The following is a 25,229-nucleotide window of genomic DNA, read 5'->3' on the forward strand; positions in this document are numbered from 1 at the left end:
GATGTAGTGGGCGTTGTTTTGTAGGCGTAACGGAATGGGTGTTGGTACCAACAGTTTACCACTGATCTTTGGGCTGGCGGATTTGTGTATGTGTCAATATTCTGTTGGATTGGTGTGTGTGTGTCATAATATGGTGAATGGATATTCGCCAGTGCGGCGCTGTGTTGGCATCGTCACTGTGGCGGTAAGCGGGATTTACTGCCAATGTCATGATGAGGGCCAGAGTCTTTATGGTAAACAAACTTGCTTGGAGTACCGGACCACTGACATGGCTTTGGCTTCCACAGACAACTGCCCCTAACCAGTGTAAGACAGTTCCTTGCAAAGGTGTTGAATCATCAAGCGTTGGAGAGTCCTGCAAAGGGCCTGGGAATATTGCCTGACTTGACAAAGTCAGTAGGCCGACAATCCTGGCTAACAATCTCAACAATGGAGTCTGGCTGCACAACACAGATCTCAACTCTCTATTGATGCACTTTAGTTTCTGCATTGGCATTTGCAACTGTGTCTTTACCAAAACCACTCTAAAACCGAAGAATGCTATGGTCTGGGAAAAAACTAGTACTGGCTTTTGACACTTACTAAGAACTCTAGAGCCTGAAGTAATTAGATTTTCTAAGACAAGTCTAGAATGACGCAAGCCCGGTCTTTGGCCATAATTATTATGCAGTCTAAGGATACTATTAGACATAGGTGGTCATTCCGACCTAGGCGGGCGGCGGTTGCCGTCTGCCCGTCGGAAGCCGCCTGAATACCGCCCCGCGGTCAATAGACCGCGAGGGGTATTCTGACTTTCCCGCTGGGCCGGCGGGCGATCTGATTCAGATCGCCCGCCGGCCCAGCGGGAAAGCGCCTTCCACAAGGAAGCCGGCTCGGAATCGAGCCGGCGGAGTGGAAGGCGTGCGACGGGTGCAGCAGCACCCGTCGCGCTTTTCAGTGTCTGCATCGCAGACACTGAAAAGCCTAGTTGGGCCCTGTTAGGGGGCCCCTGCAGTGCCCATGCCATGGGCATGGGCACTGCAGGGGCCCCCAGGGGCCCCAAGACGCCCGTTCCCGCCGGCCAGGTTCTGGCGGTAAGAACCGCCAGAGCCAGGCCGGCGGGAAGGGGGTCGGAATCCCCATGGCGGCGCAGCATGCTGTGCCGCCATGGAGGATTCCCCAGGGCAGCGGGAAACTGGCGGGAGACCGCCAGTTTTCCCTGTCTGACCGCGGCGTTAGCGCCGCGGTCAGAATGCCCTTAGGGGCACCGCCGGCCTGTCGGCGGTGCTCCCGCGCCCGTTGGCCCTGGCGGATTGTATCCGCCAGGGTCAGAATGAGGGCCATACTCCCTTAGCTCTTAGTGTTTCGACAACCTCTCTCTTCAGCTTGATCATGCACCATGGGTCTGATGATAGGCTAAATGGGAGAACCGTGAATTCCCGACATTCCGTTCTCCACTTAAATTGGAGGAACCGCCTGTAGGGATGGAAAATAGGAATGGCCAGATAAGGATCTTTGAGATCTAATCGGACAATCCAGTCTTTTTCCTGGAGTAGGTCTCTTAACAAGTGGTTCTCTTCCATCTTTAAATGTCTGTACATCAAGAAAGCACTGAAGTTGCAGAGATTTAAGACTAACCTGAATCTACCTCCCTTTTTTGTTACTGAAAAGATGTTGCTCATAAACACCCTGTGGTATGTTTGGATAACACAAATAGCTGCTTTGGATAACAACTCCTGTACCTCAGAGTCTATAAATGTCTGTAGTTTTTGGGAAAAATACAGCTGCGAGGGAGTGGTCTGTTGGTAAGGGATTCCATAAACCTCCAGTCCGAATCCCTTAAATGTTTCTAATATCCACGCATCTTGTGAGTTCAATCTCCAGTTGTGCACAAAATCGCTTACTCTGCCCCCTCCCCCACGGTTACTTCTGAATAAGAAATAATGCTTACCTCCAAAGCCAGATCCTGCAGTGTTAGAGGGTCCTCCTGTGTAACTTTCTCTGTGGGATAGTCCACTACCACCAGAAATGTGCCATTTCCGCTTGAATTATCATTCCAGGAACAGCACCACTTCTGGGGAGAAATCCTCTCTGGGGAGCTTGTCTGAAGTACCGGCTAGGTGAGTGGGTTGAAATACCTTTTGCAGCGATATTTGAGCCTTGTCAAGCGCTGGAAATGTTGTCAAGGAATGACCTGGGTCTCCAAAAAAAAAAAAACTTCAAGCTATTGGTCCTGCCTCTGCTGAGGCCATTTCAGTGATGTTAGGATCAATGTGTACATGTATAGAAAAACACCTATCTGATGAGAGGGCATAACTGGCATTTCCCAGCTGACTTATTACGCATTGCACCCAACAAGCGAGTGTGCCTGGTCTATGGATTGCCTTGACTCTTTGGTCTTATAGGAGACGTATAGTATTTATGTCACAGGCCCAGACTGGCATAACAGCTTGTCTTCACAAGCTTGCCACACTTGATCTATACCTTTCTTTGGGTCCTTTGCAAAATGTTCAGGAATGTGACCATAGTAGGGTCTACATCTGTTGTCTCGGTTTCTTTACCTGGAAGTGTTGTTATGGGACATTCAGGCTAAATGCAGACACCCATCTCCTTTTCAAACCCTTTCTGAATTCTGAATTGAAAAGTCTGACACTTCTGGCATAGGCACCCAGTCAGAAGATCTAGGGTGAACAATCTTATCCACATCAGAACTCAGGTATTCAAGAGTGCCCCTCTGGTGTGTCCAGTGGGACTGAGTCCCAACTTACTCTATTCTTTTTGCTTCCCTTCAGGAGAAACACCTCTCGGGAAGCATCTGAAGAATAAGACTGATTTTAGTCATAAGTGTCACCTGTAACAGGGTATTTAGCGCCCAACATATTTTGTTGCTCATTTTGGGCACTATACCATGACCAGGAAAGGAAGTCTGTGACAATTTGTCCAATGTCTTGATATTGAGGCCATTCTGCTGAATTTGCTTTAACCGGCCTTTGGTCTGGAGATGCATTGGGTGTGAGGATGTAGCAAGGCTTGCAATACTCTCATAGTGTTGAGCATAACATTTTAATTGCCTTGTCAAAGGATGTAGTGCGACAATGTATGTCTTGTTGACAGAGTGTTGGACAGAGTTGTCAAATGCTTCCACAAGCTCCTCTTCAAACATACATTTAGATGGGCCTTCATCATATACTTGGTAGTCCTCTACATCAAAGGGCTGATATTCAGCCATGTAAACACTGACAAGGCGTCTAAGTATGAATTTACCCCAACAGCTGCATGCGTCCCCTAGATGAGGGAAAACTGAAATACTTGTTAGAATGTGGAGGTAGTAGCCTTCAATACTAGGCACAGTCCTTAATTAACAATTATTTCAAACCCTGAAGAGTCTCCTGTAGAAGGTGTCAAGGGGACACCTAATTTGCCTAATGGGGATTTGGGGGGCAGCTGGCCACCGGGAGGACAGCTCCCTGGGCCGGTTTGGGAGGGTGGTGCAGCCCATGAGCTGCCGGTTGGTGATGGGCTATTTTTGTATCCCAAGACAGCCCAATTTATATATAGCTTCCCACTGGGCTTCCTGTTACCATTTTGTATTTGGGTGACCTGGTGGCTGGTGACAGGGAGCTATTTGGGGTTCTTCTGTTGAGACCTGCAGTTATTTGGTACAACATAGTTTGAGCAGTTTATAGTTGTGTGCCACTTACTGTATCAGTGGGTGCCTTGAGTAGGGAACAACGGCTGTGGCAGACAAGAAGGTGGCCGAATTAATGAGGCTTCTACGCAAGGCGGGCGCCTCCACCTCATGTTGGTGGTGAGGCTGCAGTGACCAGGTGTTGGTGCTTGGCTGCTGTGGTGGTTGCCTGATCACCACCGCATGAATGGATAGCGACGTCAGCAGCATCATCCCACGTTCATGTGAGGGGCTGCTCTGTGTCCAGGAGAGCAGCCCTCCAGAGCTTAGGCAGGAGAGGAGCATCTTGTGTGGGACCGACCAATATGTCCAAGCTTGTTTGGAGGGAGGGGTGCAGGGGAGGGGCATGGTGCAGAAGGGAGACCAGAGAGGCTGTGCGAGCTCTGGCTCGCGGGCTGATGCAGCCAAATGACAATCTGCAATGGTTGTGTGCTCCCCTGGTCCACGACGTGTGTACAGCACAGCAAGAAGGCAGCAAATGAGGAGGCGGGTGGCATTGGTGAAGCTGCATGAAAGGCTGCAACTAACTAGGGGGCATATTGGAGCTGGGTAGCGAGCAGCTTCTCTTGAAACACAGCAAGGGGAGGGGTGGGAGGAGGGGTTATTTTTGGACGCAATGAAAGGTGTTGATAGAGGAATTTTCAGCACTCCACTGCAGGAGGAAGAGAAGGGGACAGTCACACAGGATTACCCCATGCTGGCGAGAGAAGGGGTGTTGACAGTAGGTTTCTGGAAACTATTGTCACATGTAGGGATGTGTGGAGGTACTGAGGAATAGGTCATATAGGGAGCCCTCTGAAATGGCAGGGATATCCTGGGATAGGTTGGTGAGAGGGGGAAGGGATATGGTTTCCCAGTTAGGTGAATATCTGGGAAGTGGGTGGTTGCAGAAGAGGGGTGAGGAGACAGGTAGCTTTTGGGATGAGGGGGAAAGGTGGAAGGAGGTAAACTCTGGATTTGGAAGGGCTATGGTGCAGGATGGACAATACAGCATAGCAGGGGACAGGGCAGGGACAGTCAAGGGCCCTAGATCCCAAGTGGAATCGGCCATGGTAGAATGGAGCAGGGAGGAGGACATAGGAGATGTGGAGGTCCTGGGGGAGGAGGACTGTGGGCAGGGGGGACACACAGCAGAGTGGGGAGTGACTAAACATATCACAGGGGTGGCAGAAATGGGCCCAGAGAGGTCGGATGCTTTTCTGCGGCAGGGGCAGGGACCCAGCACACCAGTTCTGTCCTTTTTCTTGCAGGTACAGGAGTGGTGCAGATTTCCCGACCCTGTGGAGCTGGGAGCAGCTCCCGGGCACTGAGGGGAAGAAAGAGTGGAGCCCCATGCGGTTCACCTGACTTCGTCGTGGGATCTCTCAAAGACAGACAGAAGAAGATCCAGTACGACCTTGTCAGCCCCATCAACTTGTAGGTATTGAACGGCCTTGAGTGATCACAGCGTGGCAGACAAGCAGGTGGGGTTGGCGGAGCGGCATGATGGTTTTTTTTTCGCCCCCGGGGTGCCGCATGTCGGCCTACCACTCCCAGACCAGTAACGGTTTCCATTCAGGATGCGAGTGTGGGCGCGAGTTGGGGTGGTGTGGTGGACCCGCTGGGAATAACAGTGTTAGACTATGACATCAGGTGCCTTGAAGAAGGCGAGGCGCAGGATGAAGAGCCAGGAGGTGACGGGGGTCCAAATAATTTTCTGCCCAGTGTAATGCAGGCAAGCGCAGAGCGGCTGAATACGACGATGGAGGCGCATAGACCACCGGTGAGGTGGCATGCAACAGTACGAGAACCATCCTTTGAGCCAGGTAAAGCACAGGCCATTGAAGTGGGGCCGGTAATGGTGTCCACAGGTGTGGATGGAGGGGGGTTCTCGGTGTAGCATGGGTGAGTCTGTGTAAGGGCTGGTATGTCACCAATGTAGATGTAGGTACAGAAGGAACACACAAAGGCTGGAACAAAGTGCGGCAATGGTTAAAGGAGTGGGTAGGATTGAAGGCTCAGGTAGCAGGGAGGGTCCCAGGAGAAGGGAGAAAAGAAGGGATGGCTGGAGAGCAAGGAGCTCAAGATAAAGAGATTAACCTACATGGGAGTCACTAACCCGTTGGGGGCGCATTTAATGCTAGCTACCAAGGAGCGGTTATGGAAAGGGGTTTACATTGAAATGCTCAAGCTCTTACATAGGAAAGTGCAATCTAAAGAGAGTTTGAAGGAAGAGGAATACGAGCTGGCGAAGTGGCCAAAAGTACCCCCAACAATCGAGAACTGGACCACGTTATTCTTAATTTACGCCAGTGTTTACTTTGAAAAGTAACCGTAATGCTGCGTAGCCATGTTTAAATACATTGATGTTATTCAGAAGGCTCATCTTACAGGGGCAGTAATACACGGGCACAGTATGATGAGGAATTTTGAGCGCCATTGGCATGGGATCCTGAGGTGAAGTGGGGGAGTTGGATTCGGACCTTCGGCAGCACACCTTGGGGGCAGCAAAGATGGGCAAGACCATTTTTATAGCAAGTGGTTTACCAATCGGATATTGCCCCTTTCAGGGGCAACCCACCTGGGGTGTGGTGGGGTGGGGTGGAGTGGGGTGGGGTGGGGTGGGCTTTGCAGCAAAAAGCCAGACGGGGACAGGGTGCACCTGGTGGGACTTTAACAAAGGGTTGTGCAGTCTGGAATACTTCAAACTCCGTCATGAGTGCTCCAAATTAGTGGGTAGGCATCCTCTCAACAATTGTTTCCAGGTTGGCACTGATGGCCCAAGTCAATGGCAGCAGTAAGGCGACAGACAAAGGCCACACTTGCAGCAGCAGTTTTCTGGCACCCAGGGGGAAGCAAGGGACCTGGTGCAAAAGGCTCAGACTCTGATTAACTGTGACTGGTTGGAATACTGGCTGGGTTTCTATGGGTGTCGGTGGGAAGCAAAGATTCTACGTGAGGGTTTCAGATGGGGTTTTTCTCTGGGTAACGAGAGCCTGCGGGTGCGGCGGTGGGCAGATAATTTGAGGTCTGCAAAAGAGCATAAGTGGGTTGTCCAAAACAAATTGGGGAAGGAAGGATGGAGGGCCCCTTTCAGGATTGGCCGATGAAGAAATTTATTGTTTCTCCAATCGGAGTGGTGCCAAAGAAAGAGCAGGGACAGTTTTGTTTGATTCAGGACTTGTCCTGGCCAGAAGGGGGGTCAGTGAATGATTTAATAAAAGAGGAAGTGGTAGCAGTTTCATATTCTTCCGCTGATGTGGCCATTTCACTGGTTGTAACAGCAGGCCAGGGGCACTAACAGCAAAATGTGATGTGAAGTCAGCTTTTCGGCTCCTCCTGGTGCATCCAGATGACTTTTAGCTCTTGGGTATACAATTTGAGGGATGCTGGTAGTTAAGGCTTTACCCAAGGGTTGCTCCATAGCATGCACCCTTTTTGAATACAACAGCTCTTTTTTTACAGTGGCTGTTTACATGGCAGATGGGCCATCAGTTTGTAAGCCACTACTTAGACGATTTCTTTTTTGTAGGGACACCTGGTTCGGCGGACTGCTAACTACTGCTGGCAAGGTTCCAGGAGCTCATGGGTGACCAGGGCATGCCTTTGGCGCTGGAAAACACAGTGGGTCCACAAACAGTGCTATCCTTTTTGGGCACTGAAATTGACTTGGGTCACATGGAAGTGAAGTTGCCACAGGAGGAAAAAAGAGAAGATGTTAAGGCTGTTGGATTGCATGCTTGTGCAAGAGAAGTTGAAAGGGAGGGAGGTTCAAGTACTGTTAGGTCACCTAAACTTTGCATGGCAGGACCTTTTGCAGAAGGCTGGGTCTGACCCTATCGGGTCTCTCACCACCTCATCATCATCATGTATGGCTCTCGGCAGGGGTTAAGGAGATCATCAGATATAGGTCCTCATTTTGACACTGGCGGTAAATCCTGCTTACCCCACGGTGACGGCCGCCAACATACTGCTGCGGTGCCGGATATCTGTTCGCCATATTATGACACACACACACCGAACCGAACGAATACAGCCACATACACAAATCCGCCAGCCTAAAGGTCAGTGGTAAACTGTCGGTATCAACACCCATACTGTTTCGCCAACAAAACAACGCCCACCACATCATGACCCGCGAATCACCATGGTGGACCTTCAATGGAGGTAAACCATTGGTGGTACACACCGCTGCGCTCAGAATGGACACCTGAATACTAAGCTACACAACATTGGCCAATTCAAACAACACACACCTGAAACCCATACACACATCACACCCACCCACTCACACCACTATATAACACACATCTACATTACCCACAACCTCTTACGAATACAAATCATTGCCACCAGACACACATCAAGACCACTGTGACAACTACACACACACCCATACATCCCTCACGCACTCCACTACGCACACCCAATCACACTACCCAACATCCACATACTTACACACACCACACAACACCCATGGCCCCACAAAGGCACCCCCGTTTCACAGATGAGGAGTTGCGGGTCATGGTGGAGGAAATAATCAGGGTAGAGCCACAGCTCTTTGGAGCACAGGTACAGCAGATATCCATTGCAAGGAAGATGGAGCTATGGCGGAGAATTGTGGACAGGGTGAACGCTGTGGGACAGCATCCAAGAACAAGGGAGGACATAAGGAAAAGGTGGAACGACCTACGGGGGAAGGTACGATTCGTGGCAGCACGGCACCAGCTCGCCAAAAAGAGGACCGACGGCGGGCCCCCACCTCCTCCCCCACAGTTTACAGCATGGGAGGAGCAAATATTGGCATTACTGCATCCTGAGGGACTCACTGGAGTAGCCGGAGTACTGGACACTGGTAAGTCAAAATTTACCACTTATCACCCCCCTGTACCTGCATGCCATCTCACACCCTCACCCTCACTCCCATCATTCCACTCCATCCCACACACTGCACCAACGTAGATGGCTAACCCCAATGCCAAGCCCTGCATTCCATACCAATGCATGGACAGCCCTCTCAGCCCTGCATGGACACCCATCACCAAAGCATGCACAGCATAGGGGTTCTAACAATCCCACAATACATCAACATACACATTCAAAGGTGGCAGGGCAAAAGCAACAATTGAGGGGAAGATAGGGATGTACAATATGACACAGGCATGAAGCATAATACACCACTTACATCCTCACAGGTGCCCCAGCCAATCTCAGTGGAGAGGAGGTGCCATGACTACCCAGTCCCTCAACAGAAGATACCCCCAGTGATGACAGTAACTCTGGACTTTAGGATCTGGGTCAACAACCTGGCCCATCAAGGACCATTGGTCAGTCGGTCACCCCAGCCAACTCACAGTCCACCACAGAGCCTCCCACCTCAGTATCCAACACCACAGCTCCAACCCAGTGTACCCACACCTCTGTCCCCAGGACACATCGGTCAGCAGTGTGCCCACCTGTACAGGGACCCCTCTTGGAGGGGGGCGACCAAACCTACCCCCAAGACCTTGCGGGTACAGGACTAGTCAAAACACCTACTATACCAGACAACATGACCGTGAAGTAGTTTTGACAGATCTGCAAGTGGCAATACCTAAATGAAAACAACACAACTGACTATGCAAAGGTACTGAAGTCAATTTCACATGCAGTGTGGACTACGTTAATCACTGAAGCGCAAAAGCTCACATTATCGGTAACACCTTCTAGCAAAATATTGCAAGAAATACCAATAAAACATGAAATGTGAAAGCACTCAACTCAGCTGCTAAAAAGGAATGGAAGAGATACAAACATGGTGTCAGGCATATTTAAGGTGGGGGCCTATATACATGTAAACTGATGGAAACAGTCATGACAACACATACTCGAGTGTTTATGTAATTAAAAAAACAAGAACGTACTTGTATAGTAAAGTCGTGTGTTGTGAGGAACCTGAAAATGACCTGCGTGGTACTTGTCTGCATTCTAAAGATTGCTTAGTAAAGGTACCACATGGTAAATGCTGCAAGCTAAAGGTAACATGCCAAGTTGGGCAACCAAATCACTCTGGGGGTCATTTTGACCTCAGCGGTCTTTTTAAAGATCGCCGAGGGACCGCCGTGCGGAAGACCGCCAGTGGTGACGGTTTGCCGCTCGGCCTATTATGACCGTTGGCAGCTCTCCGTCCTTTTACGGATGGAGAGCCGCCAACAGACATACTGGCGGGAGGCGGGGAAGTGGAGGTTGCTCCACCTCCACCACCACGCCAGCAGAACACCACCCAGCGAATCACGTCCTGTGATTCACCGTGGCGGTGTTCTGTTGGCGTTGTGGTGTCGGCAGAGCTGCCCCCATGGCTCCCGTCCCCTCCCGGACGATCGTCGGACCAGGTTGAGGGGAGGGGGGGCGTTGTGTGTTGTGTGGGTGCATGGGGGTGTGCGTGTGTGTATGTAGAGGGGGTGTGTGAGTGTTTGTATGCTTGCGGGTGTGTTGTGTGTATGGGAATGAGTGTGTGTATGTCTGTGGGTATGTCTGTATGGATGTGTGCGTGTATGTTTGAATGTGGGTGTGCGTGTCTGACTGTGTGTGTGGATGTAGGCATGTATGTCGGTATGTCGCCGTGTGTGCATGTAAGTGTGTAGGTGGTGCCTGCGTGCGTGTCATGTGGGTATGGGTGATGTGATGTTGGGGGTCGGGGTGGGAGGGGGGCCCTGCCACCTTTGGGGGGTGTCAGGGGTGGTGGGGGGGGTACGGGAGGGAGTCGGTGGGGGAGACCCCTATCAGTGCCAGGGAAGGAATTCCCTGGCACTGATAGTGCTTACCGCCATGGATTTCATGGCGGTTCAAACTGCTGGAAATCAACGGCGGTAACCTGGGTCAAAATACCGCCAGCGGTATAGTGACGGCCACCGGGCTGGAGACCCAGGTCTCCAGCCCAGCGGGCGGAACGGAGAATCGGCGGATGACCATGGCGGTAACCGCCATGGTCATAATTCCACAAAGTAAGACCGCCAGCCTGTTGGCGGTCTTACCGCCGGTTCTCCGCCTTCCGCCAGGGTCATAATGACCCCCTCTTTGTTCAAGACTCCTAAACATAGTTCAGTAAATGTATTGTTTATATAGGAAATCAAAAAGATATTGATAACCCTTCCACATTTGATGTACGTGTATTTCCATGAGAAAGGAGTCCAGCTTTTTATTTTATGCCACGTACAGTCAAAAAACAACTGCTAATCAGTCCTACAAAACATGTATTTATCTCATGATTACATTCGTTCAAAAGTAAAATGCTTCAGTTCAGTTTAAAAATCTAAGACCAAACAAAGCATTTAAGGCAGTCTCAGTGAAAGAGGCCACAAAATGCAAAGTCAAGAAGACTAAACTCCACTGCTGCACAACTTAGTGTGAATAAAACACACCGCAGAGATGTGTGTGAATCAACATTGCTGTGAGAGACTGCAGGACACCTGTTGAAAATCTTACCATTTTAAACTATTTACTTTTTATTTGAAATCTTACTATTTAGGGTCGAGCACGTGCAAGCACTCTAGACCATGTTGTAATCTCTTTGTGGGCTTCTAACCACGCCCATGTCACGCCTGTCACTTTCATTAGTTTGTGGGCTTGCCTTTTAAAAATCGATTGATTCCATTTGTGAAAGACATGCATACGTCATGCCTTTTCCGGTGTTTAGCCCTCCTCGAGCGCACCGGTAAACTACTGAAAACAGACGAGGCTCTGTGTGTTCAGCTGGTTTCTGGACTACTTTATCTTTTCATTTCCTGGGCAAAGCAATCTCACTGGGCAGAAGTCGAGTGCTTTGCATGACATTGACCCAGATACATAGAGAACAGCACTTTTGCTGGTTACATGGATAACTACACTTTTACCTGTAACATGAATAATTGCACTTTTGCCAATAAGTTTCACTGCAAGCAAACTTTTGTTTCCTTTTCTGTGTCTCCTTCACACTCGTGGTGACCATCGGTTCGCATATGTGAAACTGTTTTACTTTTCATAATTAGTTTATGTGGCAAGAAAAGTCCGTTTAGGAGCATACAACGCTAATAGCCCTAACGCGAGCAAACGCAAGACCCATTGCATTGCAAATGCTTGTTTTCATTTGGGATCACCCTATGTTGAAAGGGTTGGTGGTGTAGTCAGTCACAAGTCAGATAAGCTTTGTATGTGACTCATACTTTATCAACCTTACTAACTTTTGTGATACTTCAGCCCAGTGGTTCCCAACCTGTGACACATTCAGAGGGGGTTCACAGGCTTAGGCCAGGAGGAAGGCACCTCTCCAGCTGGGGCCTCTGATAAATATGTGCATGTTTTTATATTTATTAGACACTTTGTGCAACAGTTTTAAAAGCACTGTAAAGTTTCCTGTAAATCCAGCAGCTTTCAGGCAAAAATAAAGGTGTCAAGATAACTCTAGTGATTAGTGTACCTTCTGGATAGAGATGCGAGTTCACTCAAAGGTAGCACAGATGGCTAATATACCTGCTGCAAAAAATGTAGAGAGCACTATTTTATGTGAGTAGCACAGTGGGTTGCTGCTTTTGTCACAGAGATTATTTTGTTAATGTGCCGTTCATAAGTTACAATCGTAATTTAGCACAATGACCTACGAACTGCCATTAAAGAGCTGTACGCAAACTGCACAGCACACATTAGAGATGTGTTTTTTCCCCGGTCTTTCATTTTCCTTATGCATTCTTATGATTAAACTCAACGCTAGCTACTGTGTAGTGTTCTGAATCCTGAGTTTGTGCTTCTCCAGACCAAGCACTCTTGGAAAATGCCTACCAGTGTGGATGACATGAATTCTACACCTTGTAGTCCCCTGTTAAGTCCTCCAACACCCAACGCTGGTATGAGAGGTGCTGTAAAACAAATTAAATGTATGTGACGGAGAGGCTACGGAGAAATTAGTGGCCCTTATGGTATTACTTCTTTTCGCCACGACATACTTATGTGAAAAAGCTTTCTTAAATCTTATGTACCTAAAAAATAAAAACATATATTGCTTGGGAAATGTGGAATCTGACCTGAGGATTCAACCTTCCTGAATAAAATCAAACATTGAAAAGTTAGACGCCGAGATGCAGCACCAACCTTGCCATTAACATTTTTCGATTTTTGCATATTTTTTCAATATAAAATAAATTGGTTGGGGGTCCCCAGCTTCCAGTAATGCTTCAGTGGGGGTCCTCAGGAGTCAAAAGGTTGGGAACCACTGCGCTTGCCTATTTGTAAGTTTCCTTCAGAAGGTTAATGCAGGCGCTCCACAAATCTGTGTATAGTATGCATGTCTATAGCATTCTGGTGAGCTTTAAAGAAAACTCAAATTCCAAGGAGCTTCCAAGAGGTTTTCTAAATCCAGAGATGAAATATAGATTCACATGACATTCCTCATATATTCTCATTTGACAGGGGTATGATTATTGTATGTCTTGTATCGATCCATCCCCCTCCCTCATATGTGATTGTGTTTCTTTGGGTAACACGTAATTTCAGAAACCTGTTTTTCAAAGAATCATACAGCAGTCCAGAACCATTCTTGATTTGGCAGTTTCCAGGGCCCTAGTCATGCTCCAAGTCTGTGACTGTGCAATGCTCACTTGGCAGTAATCAAACTCACCAAAGCCTTATGATATCTGTTGATTTCAATCTCATGATTGGGAATATTTAATAATGCAATTTACGCAGAGTGATAGACGTTACATAGTTTCAGGTACGTTTTCCAGCCCATAGCTAGAGCTGAACTTTGGGCGGGGCTAAACGTCAAGCAAGGGGTGGCTCTAACACTTCAAGCAATGGGACAGAGCTACCACGGAGCCAATATGACAAAATGTAGTAATTAACTGTGCGTTGTAAACATAGAGGACAAAACTGATAGGATTACAACAAATGTATGTGTTTTTGTGGAACTGACACCTTATTGGCTACTCTCAGTGCTCTTTGGAAGGGTATTTGTACATTTAAAACTAAAAAGCACCTTCTAACCACTTTTGTTATGAAGCATATTAGAACCGTTTTTTACAAAGTTATTTCAAGAAGATAACACTTTTTGCCAATTCTCACACATTTTTTTCTGGAGCAGGACAAAGTTCTTATGAAATATTCATAATGGCGGGCAGGTCCGGAAAGGCGCTCCTTCCTGGTTGTTGACCAAATGCATGTTTGCAGTCTGTCCGTAAGGACATTCAGCATACTTGCTCTGTTTGACACTGCACAAATAAGTGCATGCTAAGTGGGTTAACAAACATGATGTTAGGGCCTGGGGAGGGGGAGTGACTGGCAAACTACCGGTTTGAAATTTAACACACCTTTCTTTCCTTGTGAGATTATGTGAGTGTCAATTAGTTGTTAATATTCTGCTTGTTTCTTACTCTGTCATGAAACTGTGCTGTACTATATAAAAGTTGCTGTTAGTATCTCACATTAAGCAGTTCTCGCATACTTGTGGTACTTGTCCTCAGGATATCTGCCTCCTCCTTCACGTATGCACAATAAGGGTTTGTCTGGTTGTTTCAAACAAGAAGGAATACGTTCTTCTCTGGCAAAGATTTCCCTGACTATGACAGAAGTGGCTCTGACTGGCCAATTGAAGGTCAGATGCAGCACTTCACAAACAGCTGGGAAAATTCACTTCAGACACTTGAGTTCTTGAGGGAATGAGCAACAGGTACCAAATGAAGCTCTCCAGTATTGCTACAGATTCTTGTACCATAAATACTCCATTTCCACGTTCTCATTCTAAAAGACTGCCATGCTTCAAGTTGTCCTTTTCACGTTACAAAAGCAAGCAATAGTTCATGTACCCGAATAGGAACAAGGGTCTGGAGACTACTAAATAGATTTTCTGGTTCCCAAGGCAACAGAGGGGTTTCAAATGATCATTGGTGTCAGGAAAGGCAATCTGATTCTCTTCAAAGTGAAGACCATACAGAGAAAAATTCTGAAGGGAGCATTCATGGATGCCAAACTTTATAGTCCATAGCTGTATGTCACTAAAAATACTGGTTTTGCCATTTGAACTTTGCCCTGTTTTAAGTGATGTTGCCATGACAGTGGTTCCCATTGTTGCACTTCCCCATCTTCAGAGTTGGAATATGTTCCTTTATTTGGATATCCGTCTTCTAAATGGTTCTTCTCCAGAAGGGTCTTCGAAAGGAATTGCTCTTGTCTGATGCTGCAAGGATTTTTCTTGAATCTGTCAAAATGCCAAACAGAGCCATCTCAAAACTGAATTTTCACTGGAGTCCATTTCTGCACAGACTTAAATACGTTTTATCTGCCTGCATTTGGAGCAGAAAGATTAAGGACTAATCTAACATCTATACTGTCCCTCAGTCATGCTCCAGCCAGACTATTCTTGACAGTTCGGGAACCAATTGTCTCATGCATATTTGCAGTATTTTGGGTACATTTGCACTTTCACCCTCTGTAGGAAGTTGGCTCTGTATATACTATTTCAAAGTAAGAAATACTGTGCACAGAGTCCAAGGGTTCCCCTTAGAGGTAAGATAGTGTCAAAAAGAGATAATTCTAATGCTTTATTTTGTGGTAGTGTGATCGAGCAGTAGGCTTATCAGAGGGTAGTGTTAAGTATTTGTTGTACACAAACAGGCAATAAATGAGGAACACACACTCAAAGACTTACTCCAGGCCAATAGGTTTTTATATAGAAAAATATATTTTCTTAGTTTATTTTAAGAACCACAGGTTCAAGATTTACAAGTAATACTTGAAAGGAAAGGTATTTCACTCCGGTATTCTAGGAACTTTGAATAATCACAATAGCGTGTACGGTTTGACAAAAATGTCAATAAGCTATTTTTAAAGGGGACACAGTGCAAAAATCAACAGTTCCTGGGGGAGGTCAGTATTTGTTAAGTTCACAGGTAAGTAAAACACTTACAGGGTTCAAAGTTGGGTCCAAGGTAGCCCACCGTTGGGGGTTCAAGGCAACCCCAAAGTTACCACACCAGCAGCTCAGGGCCAGTCAGGTGCAGAAGTCAAAGTGGTGCCCAAAACACATAGGCTTCAATGGAAATAGGGGTGCCCCGGTTCCAGTCTGCCAGCAGGTATGTACCCGTGTCCTCGGAGGGCAGACCAGGGGGGTTTTGTAGGGCACCGGGGGGGACACGAGCAGGCACAGAAAGTACACCCTCAGCGGCACAGGGGCGGCCGGGTGCAGAGTACAAACAGGCGTCGGGTTTCTGATACGAATCAATGGGGAGACCCGGGGGTCTCTTCAACGATGCAGGCAGGCACAGGGGGGGCTCCTCGGGGTAGCCACCACCTGGGCTAGGCAGAGGGTCGCTCCTGCACTGGAGTTTGGTTCCTTCAGGTCCTGGGGGCTGCGGGTGCAGTGCTGGTTCCAGGCATCAGGTTCCTTGTTATAGGCAGTCGCGGTCAGGGGGAGCCTCTGGATTTCCTCTGCAGGTGTCGCTGTGGGAGCTCAGGGGGGTCAACTCTGGCTACTCACGGGCTCGCAGTCGCCGGGAGTCCTCCCTGTAGTGTTAGTTTTCCGCAGGTTGAGCCGGGGGCGTCGGGTGCAGAGTGGAAAGTCTCACGCTTCCGGCGGGAAACGTGTGGTCTTTAAAGTTGCTTCTTTGTTGCAGAAAGTTGCAGTTTCTTGAACAGGGCCGCTGTTCTTGGGAGCTTATTGGTCCTTTAGATGCATGGTAGTCCTCTGAGGCTTCAGAGGTCGCTGGACCCTGTTGGATGCGTTGCTGTTGCAGTTTTCTTCGAAGTAGGGAGAAAGGCCGGTGGAGCTGGGGCCAAATCAGTTGTCATCTCTGTCTTCACTGCAGGGCTTCAGGTCAGCAGTCCTTCTTCTTTAGGTTGCAGGAATCTATCTTCTCCGGTTCTGGGAGCCCCTAAATACTGAATTTAGGGGTGTGTTTAGGTCTGGGAGGGCAGTAGCCAATGGCTACTTTCCTTGAGGGTGGATACACCCTCTTTGTGCCTCCTCCCTGTGGGGAGGGGGACACATCCCTAATCCTATTGGGGGAATCCTTCTTCTACAAGATGGAGTATTTCTAAAAGTAAGAGTCACCTCAGCTCAGGACACCTTAGGGGCTGCCCTGACTGGGGGTGACTCCTCCTTGTTTTCCTCATTATCTCCTCCAGCCTTGCTGCCAAAAGTGGGGGCAGTGGCCGGAGGGGCGGGCATCTCCACTAGCTGGGATGCCCTGTGGCGCTGTAACAAAGGGGGTGAGCCTTTGAGGCTCACCGCCAGGTGTTACAGTTCCTGCAGGGGGAGGTGAGAAGCACCTCAACCCAGTACAGGCTTTGTTCCTGGCCACAGAGTGACAAAGGCACTCTCCCCATGTGGCCAGCAACATGTCTGGTGTGTGGCAGGCTGGCACAACTAGTCAGCCCACACTGGAAGTCGGGTATGTTTTCAGGGGGCATCTCTAAGATGCCCTCTGGGTGTATTTTACAATAAAGTGCACACTGGCATCAGTGTGCATTTATTGTGCTGAGAAGTTTGATACCAAACTTCACAGTTTTCAGTGTAGACATTATGGTGCTGTGGAGTTCGTGTTTGACAGACTCCCAGACCATATACTCTCATGGCTACCCTGCACTTACAATGTCTAAGGTTTTGCTTAGACACTGTAGGGGCCTAGTGCTCATGCACATATGCCCTCACCTGTGGTATAGTGCACCCTGCCTTAGGGCTGTAAGGCCTGCTAGAGGAGTGACTTACCTATGCCACAGGCAGTGTGAGGTTGGCATGGCACTCTGAGGGGAGTGCCATGTCGACTTAGTCATTTTCTCCCCACCAGCACACACAAGCTGGCAAGCAGTGTGTATGTGCTGAGTGAGGGGTCCCCAGGGTGGCATAAGACATGCTGCAGCCCTTAGAGACCTTCCCTGGCATCAGGGCCCTTGGTACCAGGGGTACCAGTTACAAGGGACTTACCTGAGTGCCAGGGTTGTGCTAATTGTGGAGACAAAGGTACAGTTTAGGGAAAGAACACTGGTGCTGGGGCCTGGTTAGCAGGGTCCCAGCACACTTTCAAATCATAACTTCGCATCAGCAAAGGCAAAAAGTCAGAGGTTACCATGCCAAGGAGGCATTTCCTTACACCCTCCAACTTTATATTCTACATTATTTGAATCCTCAGTCTCAGAACTATGACCTGTTGATTCCTGTGGGAAGTTCTGCACATTCTCTGCACTGGTAATTGATCGCAGAATCCTTGAGAGATTTTCTGATGGTGCCAACAAAGCATGGCAGTTTCTTAGGATGGGGTGCCACCTTAGAGACACTGTCAGCTCAAGGATGATGATCATTGACAGGCCACAGGCACTCTTCAAATTGGAGGGATATGTCTTCATTGTATCAATCTTTGTCACTTTTAACATAAAATGAAGGGACAATATGTTCTAGTACAGGCAGTATAGTGTGTGCTTATTTGAACTGACAAGCATCACCTCAGTCAAGTTCCCTCTGTCTAGCAGCCCTACAGTAAGAGGTTAAGGCACAATTGCATCTTTTCCTCTTAAGGGTTTCGCCAGACAAACATATTAAGCAGGATAGTTCCACCTCTCAAGATTAGTGCATATGTCTGTCAATCTTCAGGAGATTGTGCCCTGGTCCAGAACAGCCCACTGCAGCTGGAGAATTGTCATTGCATGCTGCAGCAGCCGGGCTGCAAAGGCCGGGAGGTGGTGGGTAAAGCCCTTGTAGCTCAATGGGTGCTGCCTGTAATTAAGAAATTCGATTTCTGGTCATAAAACTCAGTCGGTGAATGCACCTATTGCAGAGATCTGTGTGTAAGCCACAAGCCAGAGATTCTGATCCCAATGAGAAAGCTTATGGGATAATGAACCTACTGAAGTGAGTGTGTGCGACACAATGGTCAAGGATTAAACTCACCAGAGAAAAATCAGTGGATTAACGATTCTACAACAAATCTGGGATTAACGTGCATGTTACAGGTTCCATACCTCACTCCCAGCAATATGTAGAACTTTCTGTGACCTTTACATAAATGCATCAAACTTACCACATTCTGCAAGTGTGTTTCCATGGCAACACTCTCTGCTTTAGAAATCGAATGAAAGTATGGTTTAGCTATCAGTTATGTGTGTAGCTGTACCAAATAATTGATGTACAGTTAATGGGAGGCTAAAGGTCAACAAAATAGGGAATTGTCGCTGGTTATTTGCACGCCTATGGCTCCTACCCCAAGTACACTGACTGACCCCGCTCTCGATTATTCCCATTTCTGTTAAGATCATAGTTCCAATATGTTGTTATATATTTAGACCACTAACGGAATGCGTTTGTAGCATAGCACACCCTGTATGACCTGCACTTCTTTGGAAAACTTTAACTTGTTGTATTTCGTATTAATTACATAACTTATTTTTAATTGACAGTTCTTAAAAAACGTAGTCTATAATAAAGTCTCATGGCTGCTGACAGTATTTTCCTGTTAAAAGAATATCTTTGGGAACTAATCTCGCAGGTGCCAGTCCCAGGTAGGCTGTGAATGAATATAGTACGAGGGCTCCCGGGCATCGCGTCCGGCGAGTTGTCCCACCGCTCCTGGGAGTTGGATCGCTTTCCAGTTGACTGGCGCCGCAGTATTCAGTGCTTTGTATTCCGGACAGAAGTGCGAGAACCACTGAGTCTCCGGTTCCGGGACTGAGGCAAGGGAGCGAGGCCGCGGGACTGACCGGGAGCGTGGCAACTCTCCGCCGGCCTCTCGGCGCTAGGGGCCCTCTCCTAGATCCGGATCCTCCCTCCGGACGCTAGGCCCTCCCCTCCGCCCGGTCCACCCTTCGGCTCCATGCCCTCCCCTGCCTCTCTCCTCCCACGGCCCTCCCCCGCCTACCTTCTCCCGACCCTCCCTCGGCACTTCTCCCGTCCTCCTCTCTCGGCCCTCCTCAGCCTGCCTCCTGCCCGGTGCCCCCTCCCTCCGCCGGCCGCCCCCGCTCACCGGGCCCGGCCGCAGTGTGAAGATGGCGGCGGCGGACGATCGGTCCCGCTCGGACGCGGCGAAGCTAAAGCGCCGGGAGCAGCTGAGCCGCTGGCGGGCCTCGGAGGAGGAGGCGGCGGGCGGGGGCCAGGCCAGGGGCTCCGCGGGCAGGGCGCCCAGGTCCCGGGTGAGCTTCGCCCAGGGCGCCGTTTTTATGGCCGCCTGCTCGGCTGGGGACCGGGCCGAGGTGAAGGAGCTGCTGGCGGCCGGAGCCCCCATCAACGGCACCAATGTGGACGGACTGACAGCGCTTCACCAGGTGAGGGAGCGCCGGGGCCGCGCTGCCGGAGCAACAAGTGGGCAGTGGGGGAACTCGCCAGGGAGGCTGGCGGGCCGAGGGGCAGTGGAGAGACTGGCTCACCGGGAGAGGCAACAAGCAGGGAAGGGGGCAAGGGCAACTGCTGTGGCTGGGGAAACGAGTCTGAATAGGGCAAGAGCTGCGAGACTGGGGCGGTGGGTAGTGGGGTGCGTATACACCTAAACTAGGGTGAAGTTCGGATAACCAGGAAGCTGGGGCAGTAGGTGGAACCGGGCAATCGGGGAGCAACAGGTGGCAGCAGGAACAGTACAAACTCGATTGATGTGAATACGGATAGCAAGGAGGGGGCTTTGGTAACAGCAAGGCACTGGATTAATGTGGAATGGAGTGTGACTGAAGTTCAAGGATGAATGAATTACCAACTAAAGGGACTATAGAAGGAGGATCAGTGGACAGGTGGTGAAACAAAGTGTAAAAAGATAGGTAAGGGAAGAAACTGGATAATGACAGTATAACCAAAAGAAGACAAAGTAGCAGTCGAGTCGGGTGGGCGGCTGGCATTGGGTTCTGGAAATGTCTTGCCATAACTGGACAAACGTATTACACATGATATGCTATTATAGGCAGAAGCATAAGCTGTAAAGCTGGCATACTGCTAGTACTAACACTGCATATAGTGTTGGCAGTTATCCTTGTCCATGGGATCATACACATCCCCTTCCTCACCCAGAACCTAGTGCATCTGATGATCTCTGAACACTGCTGCTGTTGCTGCAGTTGTAGGTCCAGAAAAGGATTATGGGTTTTGGTGCTGACTGCTAGCCCCGTGGCACTAATGGTGGGTTATGTTGCTGATTTTTACCCCTCGACCTTGTCAGGACTCCTTTTACAATTTTGTTTACACTGTCTTTGTGTTTTTTGTCTTATGTTGCGGTAAACGCCTAGACACCTTCGGGCAGCAGTTGCGCTATATACATTTTTTTTTCATTTCAGGGCCTTGGCTCTCAGGTGAATGGGTGGAGGTGGTTGACCACAGGATCCTTGCTTCCTATGGTGGGACCTGTTGCTGACTGCAGGTCATAGGCTCAGATTGTGGTTTCTGTAGCTGGCCCTTGGCTTACCTGGCTCATACTTAAGGTTCCTTTGCAGACTCTGTGACACCTGTTCCTAATATTGGGCTTCTTGCTCACCCTGTGGATCAGATGATTGTATGTTTTCCAGATTGGTTTGGCCACATGATGTCCCCTGCTGTTGGCTTCAGGTTTACTAGTTCAAGTGAACGAGTTTGTTCCTGACCACCTTGGTCAGAAGGCAAGGCCCTGTAGTAATAATCTTTTAGTTTACATTTTTAGTTCTGTGGTGGGCTCAGCTGGTGGATGTTATTTGTTCCACTGGCCTTGGTTCAAATGGTATCTTCTCTTGCTGAATCATTTTCCCTTGGCTTAAATGTTGGTGGGTCATAGCTCACTTCAATAGGCTCAGTTATTCTCTGGTGAGTTGGGTTAGATCAAAGGACGGTGATGGTATGCTGAGATAGGATCAATAGAAATTGCTATAGTGCTGTATTTAATTTTCAGGGGCCAGTGATAATCTCTACCATTTTCACAGGGAGATACAGACAGGCAATGGCCCAGGAGGTAGGTTTTCTGTGTATTTGTTAGTTTCAAGGGCTCTCATGTGGCTAGTACATGGTTTTGGGGAGGGTTGACTTTGGCAATTGGTTTTGTAGTAACATTTAGAATCAGGTCTTAAGCACATTATTTCCCATCACTTTCTTTCCCACACATCAAAGATGAGAACTCTGCATGACTTCAAGTGATGAGATGTAAATTGAGGGAGATCATCAAGACTCTGGTTACTGCTGTAATTAAAATTAGGAACCCTCTGTAGTATTCTGAAGAGAAATACAAGGTAGGACAAAAGCAAACCCAAGTACAGTGCAAATCCAGAAAGTTGGAAATGGATCTGATCAATAACTAATGTTCACTAAAACTGCAGTTTAGAATGAGGCTGCTTACTGCAAGAATTTTCACCTAGAACTTGGGGCACAGTGAAGTTGACAGGGCATAAGCAAAGTGGCGGGCCACTGTGGAGATATCATTCCACACTGAACCAAAAGTCTATAATTTCAAAATGATGATGGGTAATGAATGCGCCATTTGCCCTGCACTTGTGCTGGGCCCTGCTTTCCTTTCTAATTTGGCAGGAGGATGGGTGTACTTCCTCCAATCCTGTTAGTTGACATGCACATGGGGAACATTCAGAGATCTGTAAGCAGTGAGTCTCTCTAGTAACATGGCCCACAGTCCACAGTAGAGAGGAGGTACTCTCAACAGTTGGCTGAGTGTGTTACAGGCAGCTAAGCTTGGTCATGATGGTTTCTGAAGATACCAGTTCCCTTGGCAGCCTAAACTGGAATCAAGATTTCTTATTGCCTGCGCTAGGTGTAGCAAGTATTGGGTTATGCCTATGGTTTGCATTAGGATCCAAATGGTCTCGGTGGGCCAATCCTAGGTTCAGTGCCTTTGTGGGCTCTGTATGTGTTTAGGGAGGTCTCTGGTGGATGAGTGCTTTGCAAGGAGTCCCTTGTCGGCAGTATACAAATCAGAAAGTTTGGGGTTTGACAGGCAATATATAGTTCAAATGCCACCAATGCCCTGTACTAGGCTTTATGGAGGTAGCTGGCCATCTGACAGTTTTAGAGGTCTATGGCAACCCGAAATAAGTTCAGACTGTCTGTGGGGTCTCTGTGGGTTCAGTGATAGCAGAGGTTCTGGTTGCGGCTATCCGGTGTATTGTGGCTCTATCAACTTGTGCTTGGTGAAGGGTGCTGCACACTTCTGGGTCAAGAAGGTGCCTGATGTGCTATAAATGAGTGAAGAAGTCTATACCACAGTGTATACACATTTTGGTGGTCTACTCATGTACATTTCATTGATTGTGTTGCACTAGGTTTGAGGCTGCAGTGCTCCGACATACATACCAGCTTTAGGGGGAAATTGCTTGACTTACTAAGTTACAGAGGTCCTTGACTTCATTAAGTGTGGATGTGGGTTATACGTTCAGGAGATGTTCCAGATGGGCTGAATATGATTACGGAGCTCGGCAGGTGCTTTATGCTGTTATGGGAGGTTTTTGACAGGCTGTTTACACTTGGGAGGTTTCTCGGGGCTGGATGTCTGATGGCTTAAGGAAATCATTGAGAACTGTACTTTGGACAGGAATTCTATCATGGGTTTCTACAGTTAAGAGGGTCTTTACCAGGATATATCTGTATTGGTGCCCCTCCTGTATAATGGGTGTTTGAAGACAGCCTGTAGCTTATGGTTGTGTTGTTGAATGGGTTTTTGAATGTTATGGCTTCGGCCTCTACATTGAGAGTTTTTTAGACCATTTAATTGCTTTTTTCAACACAATTTATTCAGCGCTGACGTTTGAGATGTGGCTTTCCATCATGTAAAATCAACAATGTCCGAGCCAGCACCAGCGTAGTTTTCTCTAAAAACTAAAAAAAAGGAAACCCGCTGTCAATACATATTGCTTCTTCTGCACTTTTGAGTGTTCTATGGAATGTAGATGACATGTTTCTGTTCTAATGCAGACATGTCATCAAAATATATAATAAATAAAGGCATAGTTCAAGTCCCAGTAGGTTAAGGAGTTTCAAAGTATATTTCATATGTGAGATCTGATGGCTACATCCAAGTTGCGTGTAAATTAAAAGATAAACAGAGTTTTCTGTGATGTTTGCCAAAAATCAATGAATGTTTGCCTTTCCAGGGACACAGTTCATCTTAAAGGGTCATTTGCCCTAGGTCTAGCCAGAGTTGGTTCGTCTTCCATCCTTCAGCAACCCTGTTTCCAGTTATTCGTTAATCCGAAAATACAGGAAAGTTCATATTTCTGGGAAATTATCAAACATAGGGAGAGATTGCGTATGCAGTTGTAAGTTTGGACACAGAATATATGCAACACAAATGTGATGGCCAAAAATGTAAACTGTTGTAATGTAAATTTGAGTTTACGTTTTTCATACTGAAATGCCGACATGAAAGAATTGTTTTGTCATATCGTCACTGTATTGACTCCATGTAGGCTAGGCCTATTGCTAGTTAGGATAATACATAACCCATTCTATAATAAGTGGAAAGTGCTTTTGCAGGTATTTCATATTTGTTAATGTATTTGTATTATGACACGTGACGAGTACGAGTCAGTCAAGATTATTTTAGTTGTTATATTTGCTGCTTACATTTTTTTGTAGTGGATATTTTTGTGTCTTTCGTTATGACCTTGAACCTTCAGGATATTTTAATGGTCCTATGACTGAGGAGCCGGCTTTGTTCAGCCATCAGTCCTGAACGAAAGCAGCGAGCCTCAGCACAGGAAATGGGGATCAACTTATATAGCTCAGACAGACTGAACTTCCCCTTCGGGTTCTCGTGGGCACGCTGTAGCGATTCCCACCGGGCGCTGGAGCACGCATCAGGTTCCACTTAGAGGTGCGCGGGAAGTCGAAGCCACATGTCCTGGCTCACCTGTCCGTGCGGCGACCACTACATGTGTTCCACTGGATGCTGCTGCACACCCTCACCCTAGTTATCAACCTGCTGCAATTCCTTTAGGATCGGAGATGAGGACCTGTTCTTAATTTCATCCGGGGCTAAACAGGTACTCGGAGCCGTTCGTTTAGTGGTGAAAAGAGAGAAACGAGGGACTCGTGTGACGTTACATACCGACTGTCTTCTGGAAATTTTAGGGGTGCCACTGAGCCCCTTGACAATTAGTGGGGCTCGTGGTGTGTATTTGGGTCTGACAGTGTGCACCGGTTGTTGTGGGAGGTCAGGAATCCAAGGTGGCCTTCTCTAGTATCGCAGCATGAGAAGAATTCAGCGCGAGGCTAGGGGTCCGGTCAGTATGCAGTTTGGGATTTTTCGCTGGGATGCCTATTTGTCCTCACCGTCTCTGGCAGCTGCTCTGCGCGTTTGTGATGAGTTGTATACGTTTCATTGTGTTACTGCAAGGTGTGAATGGTCTATAGTGCCGTATATGATTCGTGTAGGCTGAGGCAGCATACTGCTCAGAGGTGTCTAAAGCGCTATACATGAATTAGGGGTCTTTATAATAGTTAATTGGCAGCACGCCATTCAGCGTGTCGTCCCCTAGGCTGCTGCTAGTTCAGAGCGTCGCTGAGTTTATGTATGTTAAGTGTACTTTCCGGAGTTGTTTATGGTTGCCTGCTGTCCGCGGGTGTCTGTTCTGTCTATTTCTTTCATGCTCGTGACGGCATACGGCGTACAGGGGGCTCTTATGGCTCTATATGGTCTGC

General features: G+C 48.1%; 1 protein-coding gene across 2 annotated transcripts in view; it reads left to right on the forward strand.

Moving 5' to 3' along the window:
- Positions 1 to 19,489: 19,489 nt before the first annotated feature.
- Positions 19,490 to 25,229, forward strand: part of LOC138284474 (protein phosphatase 1 regulatory subunit 12A-like) — a 409,508-nt gene continuing 403,768 nt past the window's right edge. The window contains exon 1 of one of the 2 annotated variants that reach the window (XM_069223275.1): positions 19,490 to 19,900. In XM_069223275.1, the coding sequence (XP_069079376.1) occupies positions 19,625 to 19,900 (276 nt within the window). In that variant the 5' untranslated portion in view covers positions 19,490 to 19,624. The remainder of the gene's footprint in view (positions 19,901 to 25,229) is intronic. The other variant, XM_069223274.1, reaches the window with a different exon arrangement.

This window comes from Pleurodeles waltl, chromosome 3_1, assembly GCF_031143425.1.
Source record: "Pleurodeles waltl isolate 20211129_DDA chromosome 3_1, aPleWal1.hap1.20221129, whole genome shotgun sequence".
NCBI lineage: Eukaryota > Metazoa > Chordata > Amphibia > Caudata > Salamandridae > Pleurodeles > Pleurodeles waltl.